This window comes from Neomonachus schauinslandi, chromosome 4 (assembly GCF_002201575.2).
Source record: "Neomonachus schauinslandi chromosome 4, ASM220157v2, whole genome shotgun sequence".
In the NCBI taxonomy this organism is placed as follows: Eukaryota; Metazoa; Chordata; class Mammalia; order Carnivora; family Phocidae; genus Neomonachus; species Neomonachus schauinslandi.
The window spans coordinates 146,751,499-146,775,862 of NC_058406.1; the positions used below are offsets into that span (position 1 = coordinate 146,751,499).

General features: G+C 35.9%; 1 protein-coding gene across 2 annotated transcripts in view; it reads right to left on the reverse strand.

The window, feature by feature from the left end:
- Positions 1–24,364, reverse strand: part of VIRMA (vir like m6A methyltransferase associated) — a 63,283-nt gene that overhangs the window by 15,363 nt on the left and 23,556 nt on the right. For both annotated transcript variants that reach the window (XM_021688239.1, XM_021688238.1), the window contains exons 8-17: positions 23,060–24,200; positions 18,769–19,260; positions 17,586–17,740; positions 14,745–14,827; positions 11,949–12,042; positions 11,267–11,811; positions 10,496–10,731; positions 9,789–10,041; positions 7,132–7,349; positions 3,388–3,520 (exon numbers count right to left, since the gene is read on the reverse strand). In XM_021688239.1, the coding sequence (XP_021543914.1) occupies positions 3,388–3,520; positions 7,132–7,349; positions 9,789–10,041; positions 10,496–10,731; positions 11,267–11,811; positions 11,949–12,042; positions 14,745–14,827; positions 17,586–17,740; positions 18,769–19,260; positions 23,060–24,200 (3,350 nt within the window). The remainder of the gene's footprint in view (positions 1–3,387; positions 3,521–7,131; positions 7,350–9,788; positions 10,042–10,495; positions 10,732–11,266; positions 11,812–11,948; positions 12,043–14,744; positions 14,828–17,585; positions 17,741–18,768; positions 19,261–23,059; positions 24,201–24,364) is intronic.

Consider the following 24,364-nt stretch of genomic DNA (forward strand, 5'->3'; position numbering starts at 1 on the left):
GTATACAGAAAATCCTAAGAAAACCACAAAAAAACTATTAGAACTAAAAAACAAGTTCAGCAAAGTTATAGGATACAATATCAATATACAAAAATCAACTATTTTTCTAAACACTAGCAAAAAACAATTCAAAAATGGAAAGTAAGAATTTCATTTACAACAGCATTTAAAAAATTCCCAATTTTTTTTAACTTTTTTTTTTTAAGATTTTATTTATTTATTTGACAGAGAGAGACACAACAAGAGCAGGAACACAAGTGGGGAGGAGAGGGAGAAGCAGGCTTCCCGCAGAGCAGGGAGCCTGATGTGGGGCTCGACCCCAAGACCCTGGGATCATGACCTGAGCCGAAGGCAGACGCTTAACCGACTGAGTCACCCAGGCGCCCCAAAAATTCCCAGTTTAGAGCCATAAACTTAACAAAAGAGGTACAAGATCTGTATATTGAAAACTACAAAATAACTTAGAAAGGAATCAAAGACAATCTAAATAAATGGAAAGCCATGCCATGTCCATGGATATGAAGACTTAATAGTATTAAGATAGTAATACTCCCCAAATTGATCTACAGATTCAGTACACAATCCCTATCAAAATCTCAGCAATCTTTTTGCAGAAACTTATATAGAGACAGAGAAGTAGATTAGTGGTTGCCGTGGCCTAGGAAAAAGGGGGAATGGGGAGTTTCTGTTACGGGCACAGAGCTTCTTTTCGGAATTCTAAAAGCATTCTGAAATTAGATAGTGGTGATGGTTGCACAATTCTATGAATACACTAAAAACCACCGAAATGTCAGTTTAAAGGAGTGAATTTTATGAGATGTAGATCATATATCAATAAAAATGTTATGAAAAAAGCAGCAGCAAGAAGGAAATCTAAGGTAATAGTGGTGAAATACAAAGAAATGAAATATGAACGTTTTTATGAACGTTTTATGAAATATGAACGTTTTAAACTGACAGGAATGACAGCTGCTAAAGAGGATGAAGAAAAGGGGGAAAGCTGACTATTATTTCATCATTTCTATCTTGAAGGGCAAGGAAGATCATGATATAAAAGTAGGGCAGATAAAAGATAAATCAAGTGTTTATGGGAAGATAATTTGGTTTTGGATATTCAGAGATTCTATCAAGTAGCCAAGGGCAGAGACAGGAGAGAGAGAGGGGAGGAAAACAGAGGAGAGGGAAAGGAGCCAGGTACGATACTAGAAGGTATAAGATCTATGTCACAGATAGAAATGAAGCAATGGAGGGGGGGGCATTTTCCTCTGATTAAGGAAGGAAAACAATAGGTTAGAAAGAACAGGGATAGAATCCAAGAGAGAGTGAAAGGATTTAGAAACCAAACAGGATGACCTTGATCTTCTCAGTGAAAGAGGTGAGAAAAGGAAACACATTGATAAGGGATGAATAAAAGCATTAATTAATTAGCAGTCCTGAGGGCCCAGTAGCTCCTGGATAATAAGAATGAACAGTGGTTAGTGATTTTTGATTAGGAACTGTTTAATTGATGACGTAAGAAAATCTGTCAAACTGATTTATTAACAACACACCACTTAGGATCTGATAAAACTAATAAGCTAATAAGTAGTCTTCCATTAAGTAAAAACTCTAAAATTCCTAACAGTAGCTACAGTCCTACCATTAAATATGCTCTTTATCTTTCAGAATAAAAATCTGATCTTTCAGAATCAAAGCATCTGGTCAACTTAATTGCTTTAATAAAGTATATCTGACACAAAACAAACACAAATTTGCTGATAAAATGGGCACAAAAATAACTACAAACACAATAGGCAGCCAAGAAGTACTAACTAAAGTAAATTTTTTTTTTTAAAGTAGGTTCCATGCCCAACATGAGGCTTGAACTCACAACCCTGAGATCAAGAGTCACATGCTCTACCAACTGAGCTGGCCAGGCACCCCTTACTGAAATAAATATTAATATAAATTATATGCGTAAGAGAAATACACTACAGTAAATTTAATTTTTTCTTATGAAATAATCCCATATTATATTTGCTTTGGTAGAACTGTACTAAACAGGTCTGCCACAACTCTTCCCAAACAGAAATCTTAAATATGAGCTGAATTTCTCAAACCAGGGTTGACAGAATACAGACCTACAGATGTTAATAGCTATATGTACCTGCATGCGCGCACACACGTTATACACACACATGCAATATTTTGCAGGCAATACATTTGGAAAAGCTAGATTCAATTGCAGTAAAGTAAGTTTCTATTTATCTAGGAACTTTTAGAGCTTTTACTATACTAATGTGTATAAGTAAGTTCCATCATGAGAGACATTTCCAAACTTATCTGACCACAAATACTTTTTAAAGGCAAGCCTATTAAATATTAAAGGTTTCTGGAATTGTGTCCACAACATATATCATGATTTTGGAAAATACTAATGAGAGAAATTCTTTTTTTTTTTTAATTTTTATATATTTATTTGATAGAGCACACAAGTAGGGGGAGAGGCAGAGGGAGGAGCAGGCTCCCCATTGAGCAGGGAGCCAGATGCGGGGCTCGATCCCAGCACCCTGGGATCATGACCTGAGCTGAAGGCAGACGCTCAACCAAATGAGCCACACAGGAGCCCGAGAAATTCTTAATTAGATTTTAACATAAGATTTTAGAGTTGGGGAAATAATCTTTAATTTGTATCTATGATGGATTCAAAACACCCTAGTATAATAAACTTTACAATCACTCCAAAATCAACGTCCAAAACACAATCAACAAATGTTCAATTAATTGACTGTAGAGAAATACTTGATTAAGAGACTGATAAAATTTGAATATTCTGAGTGTCCCTGGCAAGGTAACTCAATGTAAAAAATCATTTTTTACTTTAGTAAAAAATGAAGGCACTAGAGGTACCTGGGTGGCTCAGTCGGTTAAGCAGCCAACTCTTAATTTTGGCTCAGGTCATGATCTTGGGATCCTGGGATCAAGCCCCGAGTCAGGTTCCAAGCTCAGAGGAAACTTTGCTTGAGGATTCTCTCTCTCCCTCTCCCTCTGCCCCTCCCCCACTCATGAGTGTGTTCTCTCTAAAAAATAAATAAATAAACCTTTAAAAAAAAATGAAGGCACTATGGGTAGTATTTTTCTCTAAGCAGCCTAGTCATAGAGTATTTACAAATTAATGATGCTTAATAAATTTAAAAAGAGTTCAATACATTCTGTTCTTAAACATCTTTTTTATAAATCAAAAACTTGCATTTATAGTGGGATAAGGGCACAGAAAAAAAACATTATTCTAAGTTCAAACTTCCAAAACACATCCTAAGATATTTTTGAATGGAAGTGATTTTTTTAACTTATGACAAAGTTTGTAAATTTAAAAAATATCAAATACATATATATATGTACACTTACCATTGTGTCAGAGTTAAGAATTTGTCTCATAAATTCCAAAAATGAAGACGTAAGTTCACCTGTGTCCTTACTAAATGTGCTGACCACTCGTTTCAGTAAACTATGCAAAGCATTACTGTTTTTCCTTAAAGAACTGTAAATAAATAGAGAGGATATGTCTTGAAATTTGAATGTATAAATCTAGTATAAGAAATAAACTATCTCCAGTTCAGACAGAACCAAATTCAGTCCACCGTTTAAAAAATGTTTTGGTGTGGCTATGTACATAAACCATTTAACAAGGTAATATCTACAGATACCTCCTTTTAAAAATAAGCTTCAAGCTCTAAAAGAAAACATTCTCCCCCCAAAAAGAAAATATTTATCCCAAATGTAAAGATATAAAACTTAGCAAAAGAAACTTCGAGGTTTCCTATTTTTATACTTTTTTATAGCCTGAGGATTTCTCTAAAATAAGGAGGCTATAGCTGTCTCAGAAACCTGACCAGAAAGGCTGATTTACATAATAACTACAAAAAATAACTATCTTTATGGCACTATAATCTGATAGAAGGAAATCAAGGATATAGTCTGGGGATCTACAAACCTTTTATGTAAAGAACCTGATGGTACATATGTTATGCTTTGCAGGCTATACAACAACACTTGTACATATACAACACAACAGCAGTCTCTCTATACACAGCAGCAGTCTCACTTATAACTACTCAACTGCTTGTGTAGTGTGGGAAAGTAGCCATAAACAATACATAAATGCTGACTATGTTCCAATAAAACTCTATTTACAAACACTGGTAGTGGGCTGGATTTGGCCTGTGGCCCATGGTTTGTCAACCCATGATACTGACAGATTTAAGCATAACAATCAATCATGACAATATACAGTCCTGATAAAATTATTCTAAACATTTACACAGCTCTTTGTTGATCAACAGAGAATTTCAAGGGCAAAGTATTCTAATATTCAATTGTGTCCTTTAAGTTGTAATAATTCATAATTCGTCAAAATGAAAATAAGATTATATTAACACTAAACATGCAGTGTTTGTATTTATTTATTTGTTTATTTATTTATTTTTAAAGATTTTATTTATTTATTTGAGAGAGAGAGAATGAGAGACAGAGAGCACGAGAGGGAAGAGGGTCAGAGGGAGAAGCAGACCCCCCGCTGAGCAGGGAGCCCGATGGGGGACTCGATCCCGGGACTCCAGGATCATGACCTGAGCCGAAGGCAGTCGCTTAACCAACTGAGCCACCCAGGCGCCCGCAGTGTTTGTATTTAAAAGATGTGGCTGGATTCTGAGATGCCACCATAGGAGACTTTGGTAAAGTAATACAAAAGAGAGAAAGATAAAGACTCCTGCTCTTGAGAACTTTATAAAATTATGAAATGGATAAGGCACAACAAACAGGAATGAGATCAAATACAAAGACAGATAATATGATTAATAAAAAAAGCATGGGTTTACACCAATTACTAGCCTCTACATATAACCTTAAGCAAATGAGCCTTACTTCCATGACCTATCAAAAACTGGAGTGCCCTACATACCTATTAGAATGTCTAAAATTTAAAAAACTAACAATACCAAAATCTGGTATTTTTGTTGCTCAACTTGTAAAGAAGTTGTTTATAAAAAAGTAGTGCACTGGAATCTGTATGCAGCTGTGGTGATAAACACATGACTCTGTGCATTTGTCAAAATCCACAGAACTGTACAACATGAAACACGAACGAGGTTACAAGGAAAGGGAGAAAACTAAAATCAACATCTGATATTGGAGTCAAAATGTCAGTATGTACTCATTTTAAAAAATACATACATACAAATAAATATATACAAAAACAAATGTAGATGTGTATATGCATGAGTTAGGACACATGCATATATTTCCTAGCTCTATCCAATGGGAAGAACCAAAATCAGTGATACAAGTTGAACAACAAAATGAGTAACAACAGCATTAGATTATCATACAAAGAAAAAATTAATGTCCATTAAGTCCATACTAACATAAATCCCTAAATAAGTACACAAATGAGGGAAAAGAGATAATTCTTCCTTACAGGATAATTAATAAATTAAAAAGGAGTAAGAGAGGGGGGCGCCTGGGTGGCTCAGTCATTAAGCGTCTGCCTTCGGCTCAGGTTATGATCCCAGAGTCCTGGGATCGAGTCCCACATCAGGCTCCCTGCTCAGTGGGAAGCCTGCTTCTCCCTCTCCCACTCCCCCTGCTTGTGTTCCTGCTCTTGCTGTCTCTGTCAAATAAATAAATAAAATCTTAAAAAAAAAAAAAAGAGAAATAGGAAATTTGCATTAAGACACCACAGTAAAAACTGCCACACCCAAGATTCACTGATGAATACTAAAATAAGTGAACAAAAGTTTCAAGCAGAAATAAGATATTTGCATAGTCTCAAAATATATTCTACAAAATATTTAGTAATTAAAAGTGGGAAATTATTAGGTTTACGGTGCAAAATTCTGACAGACAGCATCTCAGTCAAGTGATCAAAGTGAGTATCACCAAGAAATACTTGAGTGGATGGTGATAACATTTACTGGGATGAACAGACAGAAACAATGCTTGAAGCAAGAATATCAAGGGCTCTGCTTTAGATCTATTCAGTGTGAATTGTCCATTAAACAACCAAACAGAGATGTCAAATAGATGGATGGGTTATTTGGAGCTTAGCAGAAAAATTAGAGCTAGAGGGAGAAAAGGGAATAGGTTAAGACAATTTAGGAAAAGATTACCGACAGGAAAAAGGCCAGAAACATGAATCCAGCAAAGCCAAAAACATCACAGATAATGCTATGGCAAATGTATACAAAGGGTATTTGTAAGACCTAGGAATGGAGGAATCAAGGAAAGTTTTTTTGCTTTCTTGGAGGTAAAGAATATGAGTTTTAAAGGATATAGAGTAAATACCCAGGCAATAGGAAAAAGGACATTCCACAAAGTAAAATGTAAAGACTATAGTGAGAGACGGGATGGGGTAGGAGGAGGAGGAAAACTTGGATTTTCAGCAGGTGCTACCAACGGAGAGAGAATATAAATGAGGAGACAGGTTTATCAGAAGGAAGTAGAGAAAGTAGGAGCCAGAACCAAACACGGTATTTGGAACATAAGTTTTCAACCAATGTTGTAAGAATTAATGAGAGGCACAAACGTATGTTTCTTCCTCCTTTCTATCTCATAATCCTACATACTTCTACAAATTCCCAAGGAAATCTACACAGTATCCAGCTACCTTCCTAGAGAAGAAAAAGATTAGGGCATGGACAGAGAGACTAGAGCAGAAATTATACTTGAGGTTTAAATTATCTCAAATTAATTTTATCTCAGCCATTCCTCTTACAGAATAAAAAACACAGAATCAGTACTTTTAGCTTTAGGGTCCATAATACCGCACCATCATCACTTTTGAAGGACTACAGGTAAATATATCAACAAAGCAAATATAGTGGGAATTAACATCCCTGGAACAGTAAGATTCCCTTCTTAAATACTGTAAGATGACCGCATTAATTTGTCTATCTATTCAATTTATAATTTTAATCCTGAAGATTTTATTACTAGCACACTTCACTGCTAACAAACCTTTTCCGTAAATACAAATTTCTCCACATGAAAGAAATCATATCTCCAACTTTCTATAATTAGCTATGAATTAATCAATTTGGGGAGGAGTGACAGAGTAAAAAATTAAGTCCAAGAATATATTAAATTAAGCATTACCTTTTTAAATGAAATAATCCATAATCATGCTCTGCAAGAAACATCATTGTTCTGACACATGTCAGTAAACAGTTGTAACTGCTCTCAGAGTTAGCTAGCATAGCCAGTAAACAGTCACAGATTAAGGCCATCAGTTCTTTGTTTGGTAGAGAATTGGAGAGCTGCTCCAGTTCAGAAATAGAACCTTCAGAAGAGTTTGGCAAAATAAGAGCAATGTCCTGTGAGGGAGGAGAGGAGTAGGGGAAAAATTTTTCATTATTATCACCATCAATTCACATTTTTATATTAGGAATACATACCAATTAATACTTAGTAATTACCTCATCAAAATATTGTTACCTTCCTATGCTAAATATAAATTCAAACACAAAGAAGTCATTTTGCTCTTCTATAAAAGGTGATACAAAGATACACACTTAAAGAAATAAAGACAAACATTTTACAATATTTTTACTTTAGAAGAACATCATATCCATTCATTTGGCTCTATGCCCAAAGGGCCTGAAACTCATGACACCAAAATCAAGAGTTGCACGTTCTACCAACTGAGCCAGCCAGGTGCCCCTAAAATTTTTTCCTTCCACGTCACAGTGAGTGTAGTTTCTATCTTCATACGGTTAAGTGAACTACTTTTGGTACTAAAATACTTTAAATCATTGTATTATTGATTCATTTGAATATTTTTTTAATTTATAAAGAAATCGTTCAGTGAAATAAAATTTTTTAAAAAGATTGTATTTGTTTATTTGAAAGAGTGAGCAAAAGCACATGTGAGCTGGGGGTGGGGGGGAGAGGAAGAGGAAAAGAATTCCAAGCAGACTCCCTGCTGAGCACAGAGCCAGATTGTGGGGGGTGGGGGGGCTTGATCTCATGACCCTGAGATCATGACCTGAGCCAAAACCAAGAGTTGGATGCTTAACCCACTGAGCCACCCAGGTGCCCCTCAGTGAAATAAATTTTAATAAACATATCCATATTGGGGTGCCTGGGTGGCTCAGTGGGTTAAGCGTCTGCCTTCAGCTTGGGTCATGATCCCAGTGGGATCAGGCCCCACGTCGGGTTCCCTGCTCAGCAGGGAGTCTGCTTCTCCCTCTCCCTCTGTCTGCTGCTCCCCCTGCTTGTGCTCTCTGTCAAATAAATAAAATCTTAAAAATAAATAAATAAACATATCCATACTGGAATTTAAAACATCACAGAAAGAAATGGATGGAGCAAATAAACATTTAAGCAGTCTTCCAAGTAAATATTGTCCTCCAGTTTTTATATACTTTTAAAATTCAAGTTTTTCAATGCTCAAGCAAGTTTAACCAACAATAAAAATTCCCACCACTCTTTTTATAAAAGTAAATAAAATAGATTTTACAGAAACATTTTTGGGTATGTCTCATCGCCTTTAATCACTTCAACATACCGCAAACTAAGATTCAACATGGGTTAAAACTATAAAACAAAGTTTGAATCAGAAGGAAAATATATAAGATGAGGCCAAGAATGAGGTTTATGTGAACAGGGCAGCTAGGGTGCTATAGTGTCATTCAGATTAGTCATAAAACCCGACGTGGATTATATAACACCAGTCAAAAGGACATTTTAAGGTATAAGGACTTTAAATATCCTTTCTACCAGGTCCCAAACTATTTCAATCAGATCCCCTTTTCGTGAAAACAAGTCACACCAAAAATGTTTCTTCTTGATTTAAGTGTTAAATGTAACCAAACTGGATTTTTGTCAGCTGAAAAAAGATAATCTTCCAACATGGGATCCTATTAAAAATATTCTGCCTGAAAAAAAATCACATCTGATGATTAGATAGCAGGAGCATTATGATAAGCGAAAGTACCAATATGTACAGAAATCTTCAAAGATCTTGGGCACCTGGATGGCTCAGTTGGTTGGGCAACTGACTCTTGGTTTCGGCTCAGGTGGTGATCCTGGGTTATGGGATCAAGCCCAGCACTGAGCCCCATATCAGGCTCCATGCTGGGCCCAGAGTCTGCTTAAGATTCTCTCCCTTTCCCTCTCCCTCCCCCTTGCCCCTCTCCCAACTTGTGTGTGCACTTTCTCTCTAAAATAAATAAAATCTTAAAAAAAAAGACAAAGAAATCTTCAAAGATCTCAATCACAATGGGCTTTACAAGTTAAAACAATTATCATTAACTCATGGAATTATAAACTGGAAGCCAATATTATAGAGAGGCAGAAATACTATAGTCAACATCTGTAAGCAGAGTAGTCTGAAACACACTAAAACTGTAGTCCTCTCTGATACCTTCAAAAGTTGTCCTAATGAGAACATGATATTATTAATTCAACCAATCACAAAGCTATAAAATTCAAGAATCTGTGTATAAGTGGCAGGAAAATGAAAATACTAGACATAACCAACCCCAAAGAAGTCAGTGGCACGTAAAGTAACTACCCAAGGATGCAATCTCATAAAGAAAAAGAGACTTCAGAGAAACCTGTGAAATACAAACCTAAAGAAAGCTATGAAGCACCAAACCATTCTATTGTTGGTTCACTAGTCAAACTGATCTCCCCAAACAACCGGATTAATACAACAGATGAGATCTCTGTGTTCACAGCCAAGATTTATATCAAGAGAAGCTTTTCAACCATACACAAACACACAGAATTTATAAAATAACCATAAATACCTGATCACAGAGAGACTGCAAAATGGATGTGATATATTCAACACACTGTTGGCGAATAACACTGTCTCCAGGAGACCGCACCAAAGCTAACAGATCCTGGAATATTTCTGCATATCTTTCGTCCCCTTTAATAGTTCCATTAATTAGATGCAAAATAGCTAATTTACAAGCTTTGTGTGAAGCCAGAGCATCAAGAAGAGCAAGCAACCTGGTGGTTTGGCTAGTATACTGTTTTTCTTTATCTTCTGAAGTGCTGAAATAAAATCAATACATTTAGTAAACAATATACTTAATTTTAGGGCATTATTTAACTAATATTTATTTTTCAACACACATTATGATATACAAATCTTGTATAAAACATTTCATTCCTTGGATATGACAACTCTCTGGAATTTTACAATTACTATAAAATTTTATAAATTCAGATTTCACTATCTTTAAATCAGAGTACTTCATAGTTCACCTTTCAAACACCCAAAATCAAGACTTTCAAGGTATCTTGCACATGAAATTGTTTTCTAATTAAAAATAATCTACATATATTCATATACATACATACACGTATATGTATATATGTATATATTTATATGTAATATATATTATCTAAGCATTCTAAACCCTGATTTCCAAATTCTAAGTGAAAAAAAATGTATCTGTATCAAGAATAACTTGAGGAAAAAATTTTTAATGCAAAATGAAAATACCTTTGCAAGTCTTCTACAATCAAATCCAACACAGTTCTCATAATCAGAAGTGCAGTTGGTGAGGCAAGGTCACACAATTGAACACAAATACGCCGTAACATGTGTTGAATGGGCTGGCAGGTTGTGCCAGAGAAAGAGCGAACTATTTCTTGGAGCAACTTTGCTTGAACATGAAGGTGCATGCTCCACAATTTTCGGGTGTTGAGTGCCACTGATATATCATGTGGCTCAATAACCTGTTAAAAAAGTATATTGTATGTGTACGTAGATTTTTTTAAATATTTATTTATAGTCACAAAAACTGTTCAGGAAGAACTGTTATGAAAAGAACATCTTTACTACATGCTTAAAACATTTTTCTATTATACAATTAAACATTCGCTTGAATTCAATGCATCTAGAAAATCTGATTGTTCTCAGGTTAGCAGTCAGTAGAGCAGAGTCCATTGGTGAACCAACCTAGTTAATGGCAAATTCTAACACATGATAAAGGGAAAAAAAGGCTTTAAAAATAACAAAAGTACAAGTATACAGAACAGCATAATAAAATTCACATTAACAAAAATTTATTTAAAATGTTGCCCCCATATTTCTTTAATGACCAACTTGCTTCAGTTTTATCTCACCCTCATCCAGTTATTTTATGTCTTTTTTTAGGGGAAGGGGATGAGGGCTGTAGGTTTGTTTGTTTTTTTTAATAACAAAATCACTGGCTTTTTTAAAAGTGTTACTGCAGTCATTTATAAGATGCATGTTATATGGAAGTGATACCTGAGTTGTTTGCATGGGCAATGGTAGAGGCAGCAGCTCTGAAAGTAGTATGAGTCCAGAAAAAAATCCTTCAGGAACCTTCAAGATTGAAGAAAGAACTTCTTTCAACATTAAAGACCAAGTATTATTGGCCAGAGTCTCTTCTGAGATTGTGAGTTTTTCATTAACTCCTTGTGTAAAAGTCAGTAAGATATCAATGATATCATTTTGAATTTTCTGTTCATCACTATCCAAACGACCTGAGAGAGGGATAGAGCACAGGAGCATGTGTAAAGTCACAAGTGCTGAAGGAACACGCATGTCCTTAAACTCAAAGGATCCACCTCTCAGGAGTTCCGTTAACATTGTTTTAAGAAGACTGAGTGTGCAGCGAGCCATTGAAATAGTAGTAACTCTGTGAAGGGTAGTCCCCATGTTGACATGGAGCCTCCAAGGCTGAGTCAGAATACTGTTCAATTTTTGTAGAACCCGAATAAAGGTGTCCATTCCTTCAGCAGAAAAAAGCTGAATAACGGCAAGATTCCATTTCAGGTCTTTCTGTTGACCTTTATATAGGATAAGGGGAAAAAAAACTAATTACTTATATGTTAATAATTAGTTAAGATTTTTTAATATTTTATTTAATAAATAGCATTTATACTAGGATTTAAGAATAGTTTTTAAAGTATAATAGCCATATTACCTTCAACAGGAGGTGGTGGACATGCCACATTACAGAGAACACGCAAGGCAGTGGTAAGGCCAACTCCTTCTGGGGTCATCAAATTATCAATATTCTTTAAAAATAAAAATGAACAGAAAGTTTAATTTCTTGGTGCTTGGATATGAATCAAGAAAAAATTCCCAAGAAGGCATTAATTAAAAATATGAGTTTCATGTTAAGTACTTACACCATTTTAAGTTTAAGTAAATTTAAAACATGAATAAAACTAATGAAGTTTTGGGCGCCTGGGTGGCTTAGTCGGTTGTGCGACTGCCTTCGGCTCAGGTCATGATCCCAGGGTCCTGGGATCGAGTCCCACATCGGGCTCCCTGCTCTGCGGGGAGCCTGCTTCTCCCTCTCCCACTCCCCCTGCTTGTGTTCCCTCTCTCGCTGTGTCTCTCTTTGTCAAATAAATAAATAAAATCTTTAAAAAAAAAAAAACAAACTAATGAAGTTTTTATAAAGGTTATTTTATAAAATTAATAACTGCCAAGTTCAAGTATATTAAAAAGTACAGATTAAAATGAAAGTAACATACAAAAATGAATGAGACTCCCTGTATTAAGAATTTAAAATAGTTCTTTTTCATATACTCTTTCTATATACTCTCCCTCCCAAAAATGATTTTACAAAGCCCTGTGGGTACTAAACCTCTTTCAAAACTAAGGAAGCAACAAGGAATGTTTTAGCACTACATAACATACACTTCAAAGCAGATACCACAGGAATCTGGTTGCGATGACCAGTTAGGGCATGGTTAAAGGGAAAAGAAATACAATTGCCTATGTCCTTAGCAGCTGCCCATGCTATGTTTCCTGACAACAAATAAGTTATGTGTAAGTTTCTTTGTTTTTGTAGTTTCCACAGAGCAGCATAGATGGTTTTGAAAAAACTCTGAAGAAGTTTTTTATGAAGAATTTTAAAATGTTACTATTTCAGCTGCTAACCCTCAGAGGAGAAACTTAAAAAGAAAAATAAGAAAATTCCTTTCCCCTATACATTTTTTCTATTTCTTCCTTGCTGCCTTTCCACAATAATTCCACAAATTACATAAAGCAGCATGGAGCACACAGAGAAGTTTCACTCTCAGATCAACTGTTTTTGGTATATCTTGGAATGAGAATCTCTTATTATTAACTATAATTAATGGATAAGGATTTAAATAAAAATAAAAATTCTTTTAATTACAGCATGTAATTTAAATTTCTAGAGCTAAATTTCTTATTGGTTAAAAACTTTTACCCAAGCATATAATCTTTATTGGACACCTTATACATTCTCCTGACCATGCACAAGTACCCTGAACACATGACCATCTATATTTATAGGATCTATTGTACTTCTGCCAAATAAAAGACTGACTATATGAGAAACTCTAGATGACATCTGAGGCACAGAGTTAGGAACACAGAAGAATATGATGGCACCACAGGAGGTAAAAGTACTCTTAGGAAAGAGGGAGTAAAAAGAGAAGATAAGGACAGACAAGTCAGTAAAGAAAGATCCAAAGCAGATATACCCAAAGAGTACTTGGTTGCTATTTTAATAACACACATTTCAACTCCAAAACCAAGATGTTTTACTTACACACACACACACACACACACACACACCCATCTGTTAAATGAAAGAGGAAATAATTCAAGGTCCAATTCTGTCTCTAGCTTAAAATTTTTTATGCATTTATGACCACCTTTATTAGTCCTTCTTCCTATACTATACTTTTAAAACTAATTAACAATGCAACAGTTTTAATGAATTTTTAAATTACTAATTACATGAATTTTTCAAATGCACTATTATGATACAGGATTTTCAACTTTTATGAATGTTTTATTTGTAGATGTGACCATCCTAAATTAACAAATTTAGAACTAGTTCCCATTGTAATTATCTAGAATTGACTCTTGTTGATTTTCACCTAAAAATTTTGAAGGAAGTTCTTTTTCACCAAAGTTTAACTGAAACAATTATACATTAAATTATCAGGGCATTTAACTTTAAAACGCTGTTGTAAAGATCATCAAAATGGTAGGTGATATTACTCCAATTTGAGAAAAAAATAGGGCAGAATTTGGTAGTGGAAAGTAGTACAATACACAGGGTTGTGTGCAAGTGTATTCACATATACACACCATCACACACCCATCTACATACACATACCAATCTGTACCATAAGGCTAGCAAATCAATCAAATACACTTAACAATTACTGTATTATATACATTATATATATATAGTATTATATATACTGTATATATACACGTATTATATACATTAATGCAATATTACTATATTTGGAACCATACAGTTCCATAAAATGAAGGCACTTTAAGGGGTGCTTGGGTGGCTCATTTGGTTAAGCATCTGACTTGGTTTCAGCTCAGGTCACGGCCTCAGGGTTGTGAGATGGAGCCCCACACATCAGGCTCCCCGCTCAGTGGGGAGTCTGCTTCTTTCCCTCTCCCCTCCCCTTGCTCATGTGCACACACTCTCGCTCTCTAAAATAAAACAAATAAGGGACGCCTGTGTGGCTCAGTCAGTTAAGTGTCTGCCTTCGGCTCGGGTCATGATCCCAGGGTCCTGGGATCAAGCACCGCATCGGGCTCCTTGCTCAGCGGGGAGCCTGCTTCTCCCCCTGTCTGCTTCTCCCCCTGCTTGTGCTCTCTCTCTCTCTCTCTGACAAATGAATAAATTAAAAATCTTAAAAAAAAATTAAATTAAATAAAACCATCTTTAAAAAAAAAAATCAAGGGACTTTTAGGCTTTACTTACCTGTTTAACATATTCAATCAGGTTTGGGATGCAGTTAATTTCAAATCTAAGGCTTTTCAGAGGTTCAAGCCACTTGCCAAGTTCTTAAAAACAAAAAGGTCATTCATAATATAATATTTTAAAATAAAAAGTCTTTATAACAAAGGAAATAGAGGTATTCTTTTTCAAAGAAGAACATTATCAGATTCATACTGATTTCAATAATCTAAATTTCATACAGGGATAAACTTATGTCTAATTCTCTAAACAAGCCTTAACATGAAATGTGAATGGGCTACATACAGGCTTAGAAATAAGAAGTGACCATTCTTAGTTACTTGGTTTCTGAAAAACTTAAGTGTTTACATGCTTAAACAGGACCATCAACTTACAACATTAAAAAAAAAATTGTAAAATTGACTGCTTATAAACTAACAAATAATAAAATAGTGTTTATTCACCTAATGCTACCACCACCTCCCACACCCCCCAAAAAGCACGCACAAATGTATTAATTTCTAACAGGGACATTTGCTGAGTGACATTTCTCTTAACATGAATTTTAAATTTTGCCAATTTCCTAATTTGCCTTTATAAAATTAAAAGTAATCACTATCATCCCAAAATAATAACAAACTCTGCTTATAAAACAATCACAAATGAAATATACCATTTCCCACAAGTGAATTCAAAATTCTGCTAGAAAAAAATGAACAAACAAAAAAAGCAGAAACAGATTCATAAGTATATAAAGAACTGGTAGTTGCCAGAGGGGAGGGGTATGGAAGGATGAACAAAATGGGTAAAGGGGAGTAGGAGTTAAAGGCTTCCAGTTATAGAATGAATAAGTCATGGGGATGAAAGGTACAGCATAGGGAATATAGTCAATGGTATAATAGCATTGTATGGTGACATGGTAGCTATACTTTGGTGAGCACAGCATAACTGTATAGAATTGTGCAATCATTATGTTGTACATATAGAGTTGTGTAATCCCTATGCTGTACGACTGAAACTAATGTACACTGTGTGTCAATTATACTTCAAAAAAAAAAAAATTGAGTGGAATAACGGAGAAGAAAAAAACTCTCCTAGAAGCTAGGCTGTAACATCCATACTTTATCACCAAAACTATTTTAAGAAAAGCATTCTAATGTAATGTAAAAAGTGATATGCCAGTTCCAGACACTTTTTAGGAATGACTAAGGAAACTGAAAATAGCAGTCATGTCTCTCCTTGGTTCTACAATTCTCCATGAGGATTACACCTATGTACATCTGAGTATTTTTCCTATGTGTTTTTAAATTAACTCTTTCATATATACAGCATATATTGCTCAAGTGAAAGATATAAGGAACAAAAATAAAACATATGTGTACCCATCACCCAGAATAAGTAGTAAAGCATTAATAATACCTTTGAAGATGTTGTGTGCCCTCCTTTTATAAAGGCACACTACAGGGAAGAAACCTATTTCCTATATGAGAAGTTGAGTTTACTAACCCATACCTTTACTGGTGGTATCACACATAAAATTTAAGATTAAAAAGAAAAAAGTCAGGGGAGCCTGGGTGGCTCAGTCAGTTAAGCGTTCGACTCTTTATTTCAGCTCAGGTCAGGATCTCAGGGTCATGAAATCGAGCCCCTCCTCCAGCTCCATGCTTAGCAGGGAGTCTGCTTAAGATTCTCTCCCTCTTCTTCTGTCCCTCCCCCACCACCCTCCACTTACATGCTCTCTCTCTCAAAAAAAATAAAAGAAAAAGAAAAAAGTCCACACGCTATTTACAATATTTACTCAATGTTATCAAATTTTCTACTTGGTAAGGTCAGAAAGAAACCAAAACAAAACAAAAAAAACTGTGATTAGATAACCTTTCAATTTTTCAGGACTGCCCACATAAGGTTTGTCATAAACTTCATTCAACATAGATTTATATACTTTAGAAAAAAATGTTCATATTCACCATCTTTCACTTTTGAGGACAGCACATGTATGTTAATTAATGACAAATGGATTTCTAAATTGTACTTAGAATAGTGTTATACTTAGAAATATATATAGAAAACACACACATACACAAACGATACACAAAACTGAACTTTTTCGGGTGCCTGGGTGGCTCAGTCGTTAAGCGTCTGCCTTCGGCTCAGGTCATGATCCCAGGGTCCTGGGATCAAGTCCCACATCGGGCTTCCCACTCTGCGGGAAGCCTGCTTCTCCCTCTCCCACTCCCCCTGCTTGTGTTCCTGCTCTCGCTATGTCTCTGTTAAATAAATAAAATCTTTAAAAAAAAAATAAAAAAATAAAAACTGAACTTTTGAAGGGGTGCTTGGGTGGCTCAGTCGGTTAAGCATCCGACTCCTGATTTCAGCTCAGGTCTTGATCTCAGGGTTGTGAGTTCAAGCCCTGCCTTGGGCTCCATGCTGGGTGTGGAGCCTACTTTAAAAAAAAAAAAAATTGGGGGTGCCTGGCTAGCTCAGTCAGTGGAGCATGCAACTCTTAATCTCAGGGTTTTAATTCGAGCCACATGTGAGTGTAGAGATTACTTAGAACATAATTTTAAAATCTTAAAACAAAAACAAAAACTGAACATTTGAGTTCACCTTCAAGCTACTTCCATTTTGATTAGGAACTTCAACTATCCACCAATTACCATGATTTTCCACGAAAAGGTACTTGTGACAATTTCCTAAAAATCTTTTTAAGAACACCATATAAAATACTTTCACAAAGGGTACTTTCAAGAAGTAACAGAGTATTACTATATATATTATCAAAACATGATAAAGTACTAATTACAGATATTCAAAGGCTTTTTCCTTCACATATCATAAATGCTTAAGTAACTTCAAGTACCATACCTTGCAATTTAGCATTATTTTCATCTGCTTTACAAAGCTTCAAGAGAGATGCTGCATGCTGTTCTAGCATTTGGACATCACTGGAAGACTGAACCACCACCAAAATAAGTATGCATGCATAATTATAAGCTACTGACTTCTTAGACTTGGAATCACTGAAACAAAATAAGGTTTTAAAGTTTTTGGTATGAAAGCAATTTTTCCAGGAACAATTTTAAACATTTTTTTCTATTTGGTTTTAAAGAGACCAAGGAATTTTACAATGAAACATGACTAACTCCCTGAAGACAAGAAATTAGATTTTAAAGTTCACTTCCAACTCACTTGAAAACACTACTTAAAAGTATATAAACAAAGCATATGCATCACAATGGAGAGTGAAATTCTATTAAGAAAGAAGATCAAAAGAACAATGAAATATTAACAAGTATACTTCATCAGCAATGAAAGATTCGGAAGTATACTTCAATGGTCTCCTTTAAAATTTTGTTCACTCTGGATAAGTAGGAATAAGTGTGATAAATCAACCTACTGCCATCATCACTGTCTTCTACCTTAAAACTGCTGAGGTTAAAGCCACTGCCTTTCCTAGCCCCCCAAAAAAGATCTGTCACTCAAGGAGTCATATCAAGACCCTGTTGTGAGGCCAGTTACCTGGATGTCACTGCTTTGTATGACACGAGCCAGGAAGACCATGTTTATCTCCTCAGACACTAAAATCAATCCTCTGCCCTACTGGGCAGCTCTTGAAAACTAGTATCATTCTAAATTCCCTGCTGACATTCAGTCAAAGTACTTCTGAAACCAGAGCACCATAGTCTAAAGGCAAGGGAAAATTCAAGATAGCAAGACAGTCCTCATTACTCTGCAAGTATATATTCTGGTGCCTTAGGATTCCCCTACACACAAATTAGCAAGAGATCTATAGTTGTAATCTTGTAATCTTGTCAATACCACGGGGAAACTGGAAGAAGCTTCTAAAAGATCCATTTTGTTGCTTTACAGACACATCTTATATTTTAGAAATTTCTATCATTCTAATCCTTAATTAACAAATTATGTATTATGTCAAAAAATAATTATAATAATTTTTACTTTCAAACAACACCTTTTAAGAAACTAGCCCTTTACTGATGTAGTTTTCCAGTATAATAGAAAATTTAAGGAGTAAAAAGAAAATTACCCTAAGGCTTCTTTGGAATAGTACTCCATTAGAGTAATAAGACTTTGGAGATTTTTCTCAAGACTGAAAACATGGCCAACAGCTGATCTTCCCACAGGATTGAAAGTAATCAAATAAAGATTGTGAAGGGTTCCCAAAAGATCTGAATGGTCAGTTTCTTCACTGGCTGTGCAACGCTGAAAATGGCTGAACAGTTCTGTAATACACTGCAATGTCTGTGTTGAGTCCTGCAGCCACAAGGCAAATGCATCGTCAATAACACCATCAGATTGAAGACCCTCCTCTTCATCTTGATCATAAAGGTGACACAGAGCTCGGATCAACAAATTTGTTGCTTCATATTCCGACATAAAAAAAAGAAGACCCTTCTGTGACTGTGCAAGAAACTTTAAAACATCTTTTGTGGCTTGCAGCACACCAGGGTGGGCACTTGTTACTGGAATTGACAGAAGCAAGGTAACTAACTCCAAGAAGTGATGACTATGAAGATACCTGTAGAAAAATTAATTGATATATATTATGTCAGTGTAAAACATTCTTCATTTATTCAGTATTCATTAGATAGGAGAGGCATAAAAATTTTAATGGCCATAATCCTTATCCTTAGCAATATACTACTTTAACTAAAAACATAACGTGGCAGCAAGTCTTCTCTCCACTGGGTCAAATAAAAGTGGAAATTATGTGAGGCTTTTTTCTAGCTAACATTCAACGGATATTTGACATATAACCGTTGGCAAGTATTCTCTTTCCAGAATCAACCTTGATTTTAAATTCTGGGTCTTCTTGGGGTGCCCGGGTGGCTCAGTTGGTTAAGCATCTGCCTTCAGCTCAGGTCATGATCCCAAGGTCCTGGGATCGAGCCCTACGCCAGGCTCCCTGCTCAGAGGAGAGCCTGCTTCTCTCTCTCCCTCTGCCTATCTGTGCTCTCTGTGTCTCTGTCAAATAAATAAATAAAATCTTTAATTAAATTAATTAATTAATTCTGGGAATTAATTAATTCTGGGAATTAATTCTGGGTCTTCTTTCGAGACCACTCATCAAATGTTCCTTTTTCACCATGGTCCTACTCTATTCATGGTACACCAGTATATCTGAATTAGTGTACCTAGGAAAAATTTAGTACATATACTATAAAAAATATATAGTTTATTCATATTTACTATAAGCAGTATATCTGAATTAGTACCTCTAGAGAAAACAAATTCAAATTATCCATTTTTAGTATTTGAAGAGTTAATACTACCATACGTAGCACTTTTATCAAACCCAAGAACCATTTTTTAGCATACATAGTTTTAGTAGAAAAAGTGTGAACTTACTCAACACCCCAAAACAGACACAAATGCTACTGATAGAGTATTTTCACTGTCCTAAAAACATTGTGCTCCACGTATTGTTCCTCTCCCTCCCCCTAACCCCGGCAATCACTGATCTTTTTACTTGTCTTCATAGTTTTGCCTTTTTCAGAATGTCCTATATTTGGAATCATAGAATATATAACTACCTCTCATATTATTCCTTAAACTCAGATTTCTACTTTAGGATAATAAACACCCCCAGTAACTTCTTGACTATGAAGGCAAACAGAACTCTCAAGAAGACAAAACCCCATAACTACTATGTTCAAAGAGTATCTTTAACCACCTTGTGGAGTGTTCAGAAAATAGTTAACACTGCAGGCAAGGCGGGCCCTTGGTTAGCATCTGGGAACTTGGATTTGGGGAGGGTTCCCATCACCCAACTGGTAAGAATATTCACTGTGCCTAAACTGTTTATGCAAACAATATGGTTTACACTGAACACCTGCTTTCTGAGAGCCTGGGATTCTGTTACACAGTAGATTTGGGGGGCCTATGTGGCTACCCTCCAGTAATAAGCTTGGATGTTGAGATTTTTACGAGCTTTCTCAGTATGCAACATTTCGTACACATTGTCACAATTTCTTGCTGGGGGAATTATGCAGGTCCTATGTGACTCCACTGGAAAAGGACTCTGGAAGCCTCTGACTGGTTTCCTCAGGTTTCTCCCTATGCCTTTTCCTTTGCTGATGGTGCCTTGTATCCTTTTGCTGTAATAAATCATAGTTGTGAGCACAGTGCTGAGTCCTGTGAGTACCACTGGCAAATCCTGAGAGTGATCTTGGAGACTTACACAGAGGACATTAGAGCCTTACCATCACTTCAAACTAATCCTTCCAAAATGCAAAATTACTTGTGCTTTCAAAATTCACTGCTCCTCCTAATTTACCAGTTTCTGTCAATAAAACCCCAGTTCCAATAGTTACCCTAGCTAGAAACCTGAAAACATCTTTAGCTCCTTCTCACTTTCTCTTGGCTATTAGGTCCAGTTGTCAAGTCCCAGTAACTGCTCTTTCACAAACTCTCAATATTAGCACAATTCCCTGTAAGTGCCACTATATTAAGTACTTAACACAGTACAAACTAGACTGGCTCATCTACTTAATAACTCCAATTTCTTTTCCACTGCAACAACCTTACAACATATAATCTTAGAATACTACTTTGATCCTATCAAATCTACTACTCCAAAATAGTAAAAATCTTCCCACATTCTAAAAACAAAATCCAGGGATGCCTGCGTGGCTCAGTCAGTTAAGCATCTGCCTTCGGCTCAGGTCATGATCTCTGGGTCCTGGGATCGAGTCCTGCATCAGGCTCTTTGCCTAGCAGGGAGCCTGCTTCTCCCTCTGCCTGCCATTCCCCCTGCTTGTACTCTCTCTCTCTGTCTCTGGAAATAAATAAATAAAATCTTTTACAAAAATAAAAATTAAAAAAATAATAATAATAAAGGGGCGCCTGGGTGGCTCGGTCGTTAAGCGTCTGCCTTTGGCTCGGGTCATGATAAAAGGGTCCTGGGATCGAGCCCTGCATTGGGCTCCCTGCTCAGCAGGAAGCCTGCTTCTCCCTCTCCCACTCCCCCTGCTTGTGTTCCCTATCTCACTGTGTCTCTCTGTCAAATAAATAATAAAATATTTTAAAAAATTAAAATTAAAATAAAAAAATAAAAACAAAATCCAAATTCCTCAGCACAGCATTCAAGGCCCTTTACTTCCTCAAGTCTGATACTTAAATGTACCTTCTCCAGTTATGGAGGAGAAAATAATACTTAATAAGCCTTTAATTACCAGTTTCCCTTCCGTGACTGAGAGCATTACTCCCCTCCTTAGCGTTACTACCCTCCGTTATCTCAGTGTATGACCTCGCCTCTTACCTTATTAAAAATTAAGTGATCAGTGCAAAGTGCCTTGTCTCCTTTACTGTCTCCATACTACAAATGCATCCATATTTGTACACACATAAGATTTCTTTTCTTCTGTTCAAAGCCAAACCCCTACACTTGTACTCTTGACTTCATCTCCTACCAGACCCTACTCTAGCATTATCATCTTTTGTTCCTGAAAGAACTCAAACTTAGGCAAGACCTAACAGCTCAGCTAAAAACAGGAATGGACAGGTACAGATTTTAGAATGGACAAGCACCCCATTTTCTGTTAATGCAGTAATGCTCCAAATGAAGGTAAACATTAATCACAGAAATAAGGAATAACATAATAAAAATGCCATTTTCCCATTAGCTAGCAAATCATTTACAGGCAAAATGCAAAAAAAGTAGCAAAAATTAAAACAAAATTTAAAAATCTACTGTGAGCGCTAATCCTAATAATGGCAAAACTCTACCAACAAATAGATTTAGAAAGGGGCACCTGGCTGGCTCAGTCAGTAGAGCATACGACTCTTGATCTCAGGTTTGCAAGTTGAAGCCCCACATTGAGCATGGAGCCTACTTAAAACAACAACAACAACAAATAGCATAAATAAGTAGTAACTGAACCTTAAAGATATTAACCAGGTCTGTAAATTAAATTAATAAAATACAAGTTTAACTTGCAATGTAAGAGAGATAAAGTACAAATAGGTTCACATAGAAAAGCTCTCTCCTTCCTGGGCCATCCTCTTGTATCACACCACCTTCCCAGAAGCAACTCTATAGTTCCTCATTTATTCTTGCTCATAGACATGCTTATCTAAGCACTGTTGTTGACTAACACTATCTTTAACTTACATCACTATTACTACTTTAAGTGCTAATAAAATATAGCTCTCCCACAGTAGCATACTTTTCAGTTTCACTATTATCTACTTTGAAATACAGAATATCCTTACACAGATATGCACTGCTTACAGACAAATTTAAAAAAACAAAATCAACCACATAAAATTGCCTGCAGTAATCTGAAATATATTTTCCCAAACCAAAAATGTCTTACCTAAAGAGAACAGGGTATGGATCATCCCTTTCTGGAGGTCCAGTAATACGTGCCATTGTTGGGAAAGACTTAACAGGCGGCTGGATCATTGTATGAGGTGCAGTTTCCATTAAATGGAAAACTTCTTCCAGGAGGTTAATAAGCTTTTCTATTTCCCCTTCACTTATATTTGAGGATTCCAAAAGATCCATATCCATTGAAGCCTCTACCTCATTTTCATATTCTGGGTTTGTTCTCTCAAGTCCAGTATCTGTGTCATGATCAGGTTCACTGTGGTTAGGAACAGATGAAGTCTTCTCTGCTAAATGGTCACCAAGTCTTTTAATCTCTGACAAGATTTCATAGAAATGACACTTCTGAAGAATAGCCGAACCAGCCGTGACAACTCTCACAGTCTGATCTAAAAGTATGAGCTCCAGAAGTTTTTGATAGCCACTTTTTTCATTCTGCCTACCTCTTAAAAAAGCTTCCATTCCTTCTGTCATACTAATGACACTGTCCAAAGCTTTAAAAGCATTTAACTTAAGGGAAGATGAGACATGATCAGCAAACAGGAGCTCAAACAATCCATTGATTACTCCTGCTTGTAGCAATCCCATGACACCTTGAGCCCCACATTCTGCTAGTGAGGACACTAATTTGGTCCCAGCTTTGAGTTGTCGGACATTTAAGGCAATGGGCTGGCGAAGAGCTACTTGTAAATTTAAAGCTTGCATGGTCCACTCTACCAACTGGCCAAGAGAGTCTTGTTTTGTGTTTTTCAACTGCAAATAACTTAATCCTTTTATTATTAAACTTGGAATTTCTTCTAAAGCTGTTACCCATTTTGCACCTCTATCTTCCCGATACAAATCTAACAGTTCAGTTAACTTCACTGAAGCTTCTACTGCCCCTGAATTTTCTTTATCTGGACCTTGATCCTTCATTCTACTGATTTCAATTTCAAAAGTAGTCTTGTAGGGACAGCTGAAGTACAAGAGTGGTACAAGCTCCCTGTCATATGGATCATATGTCATAGGAGGAACTGAAGCTAAGTCTTCAGGAGTGTATTCAACATCAAAGTTCGGATACTTAAAGGTTTCACGTTCCAAGTCAGCAATTCCATCTTCATCACTGGAAATTTGTTCATAACCATCATCCCCTGAAAATCAGTTTGAATAATATTTAAATATTATATCACTGTTGTTTAATGCAAAAAATTTAGCTAATCAAAAAAATATCTTATTTAGTAGTATGGCAAAAAAATAAGAATTAATTATTTTTAAACAAAATTAACTTCTGCCCCAACATCTTATCAACAACTAC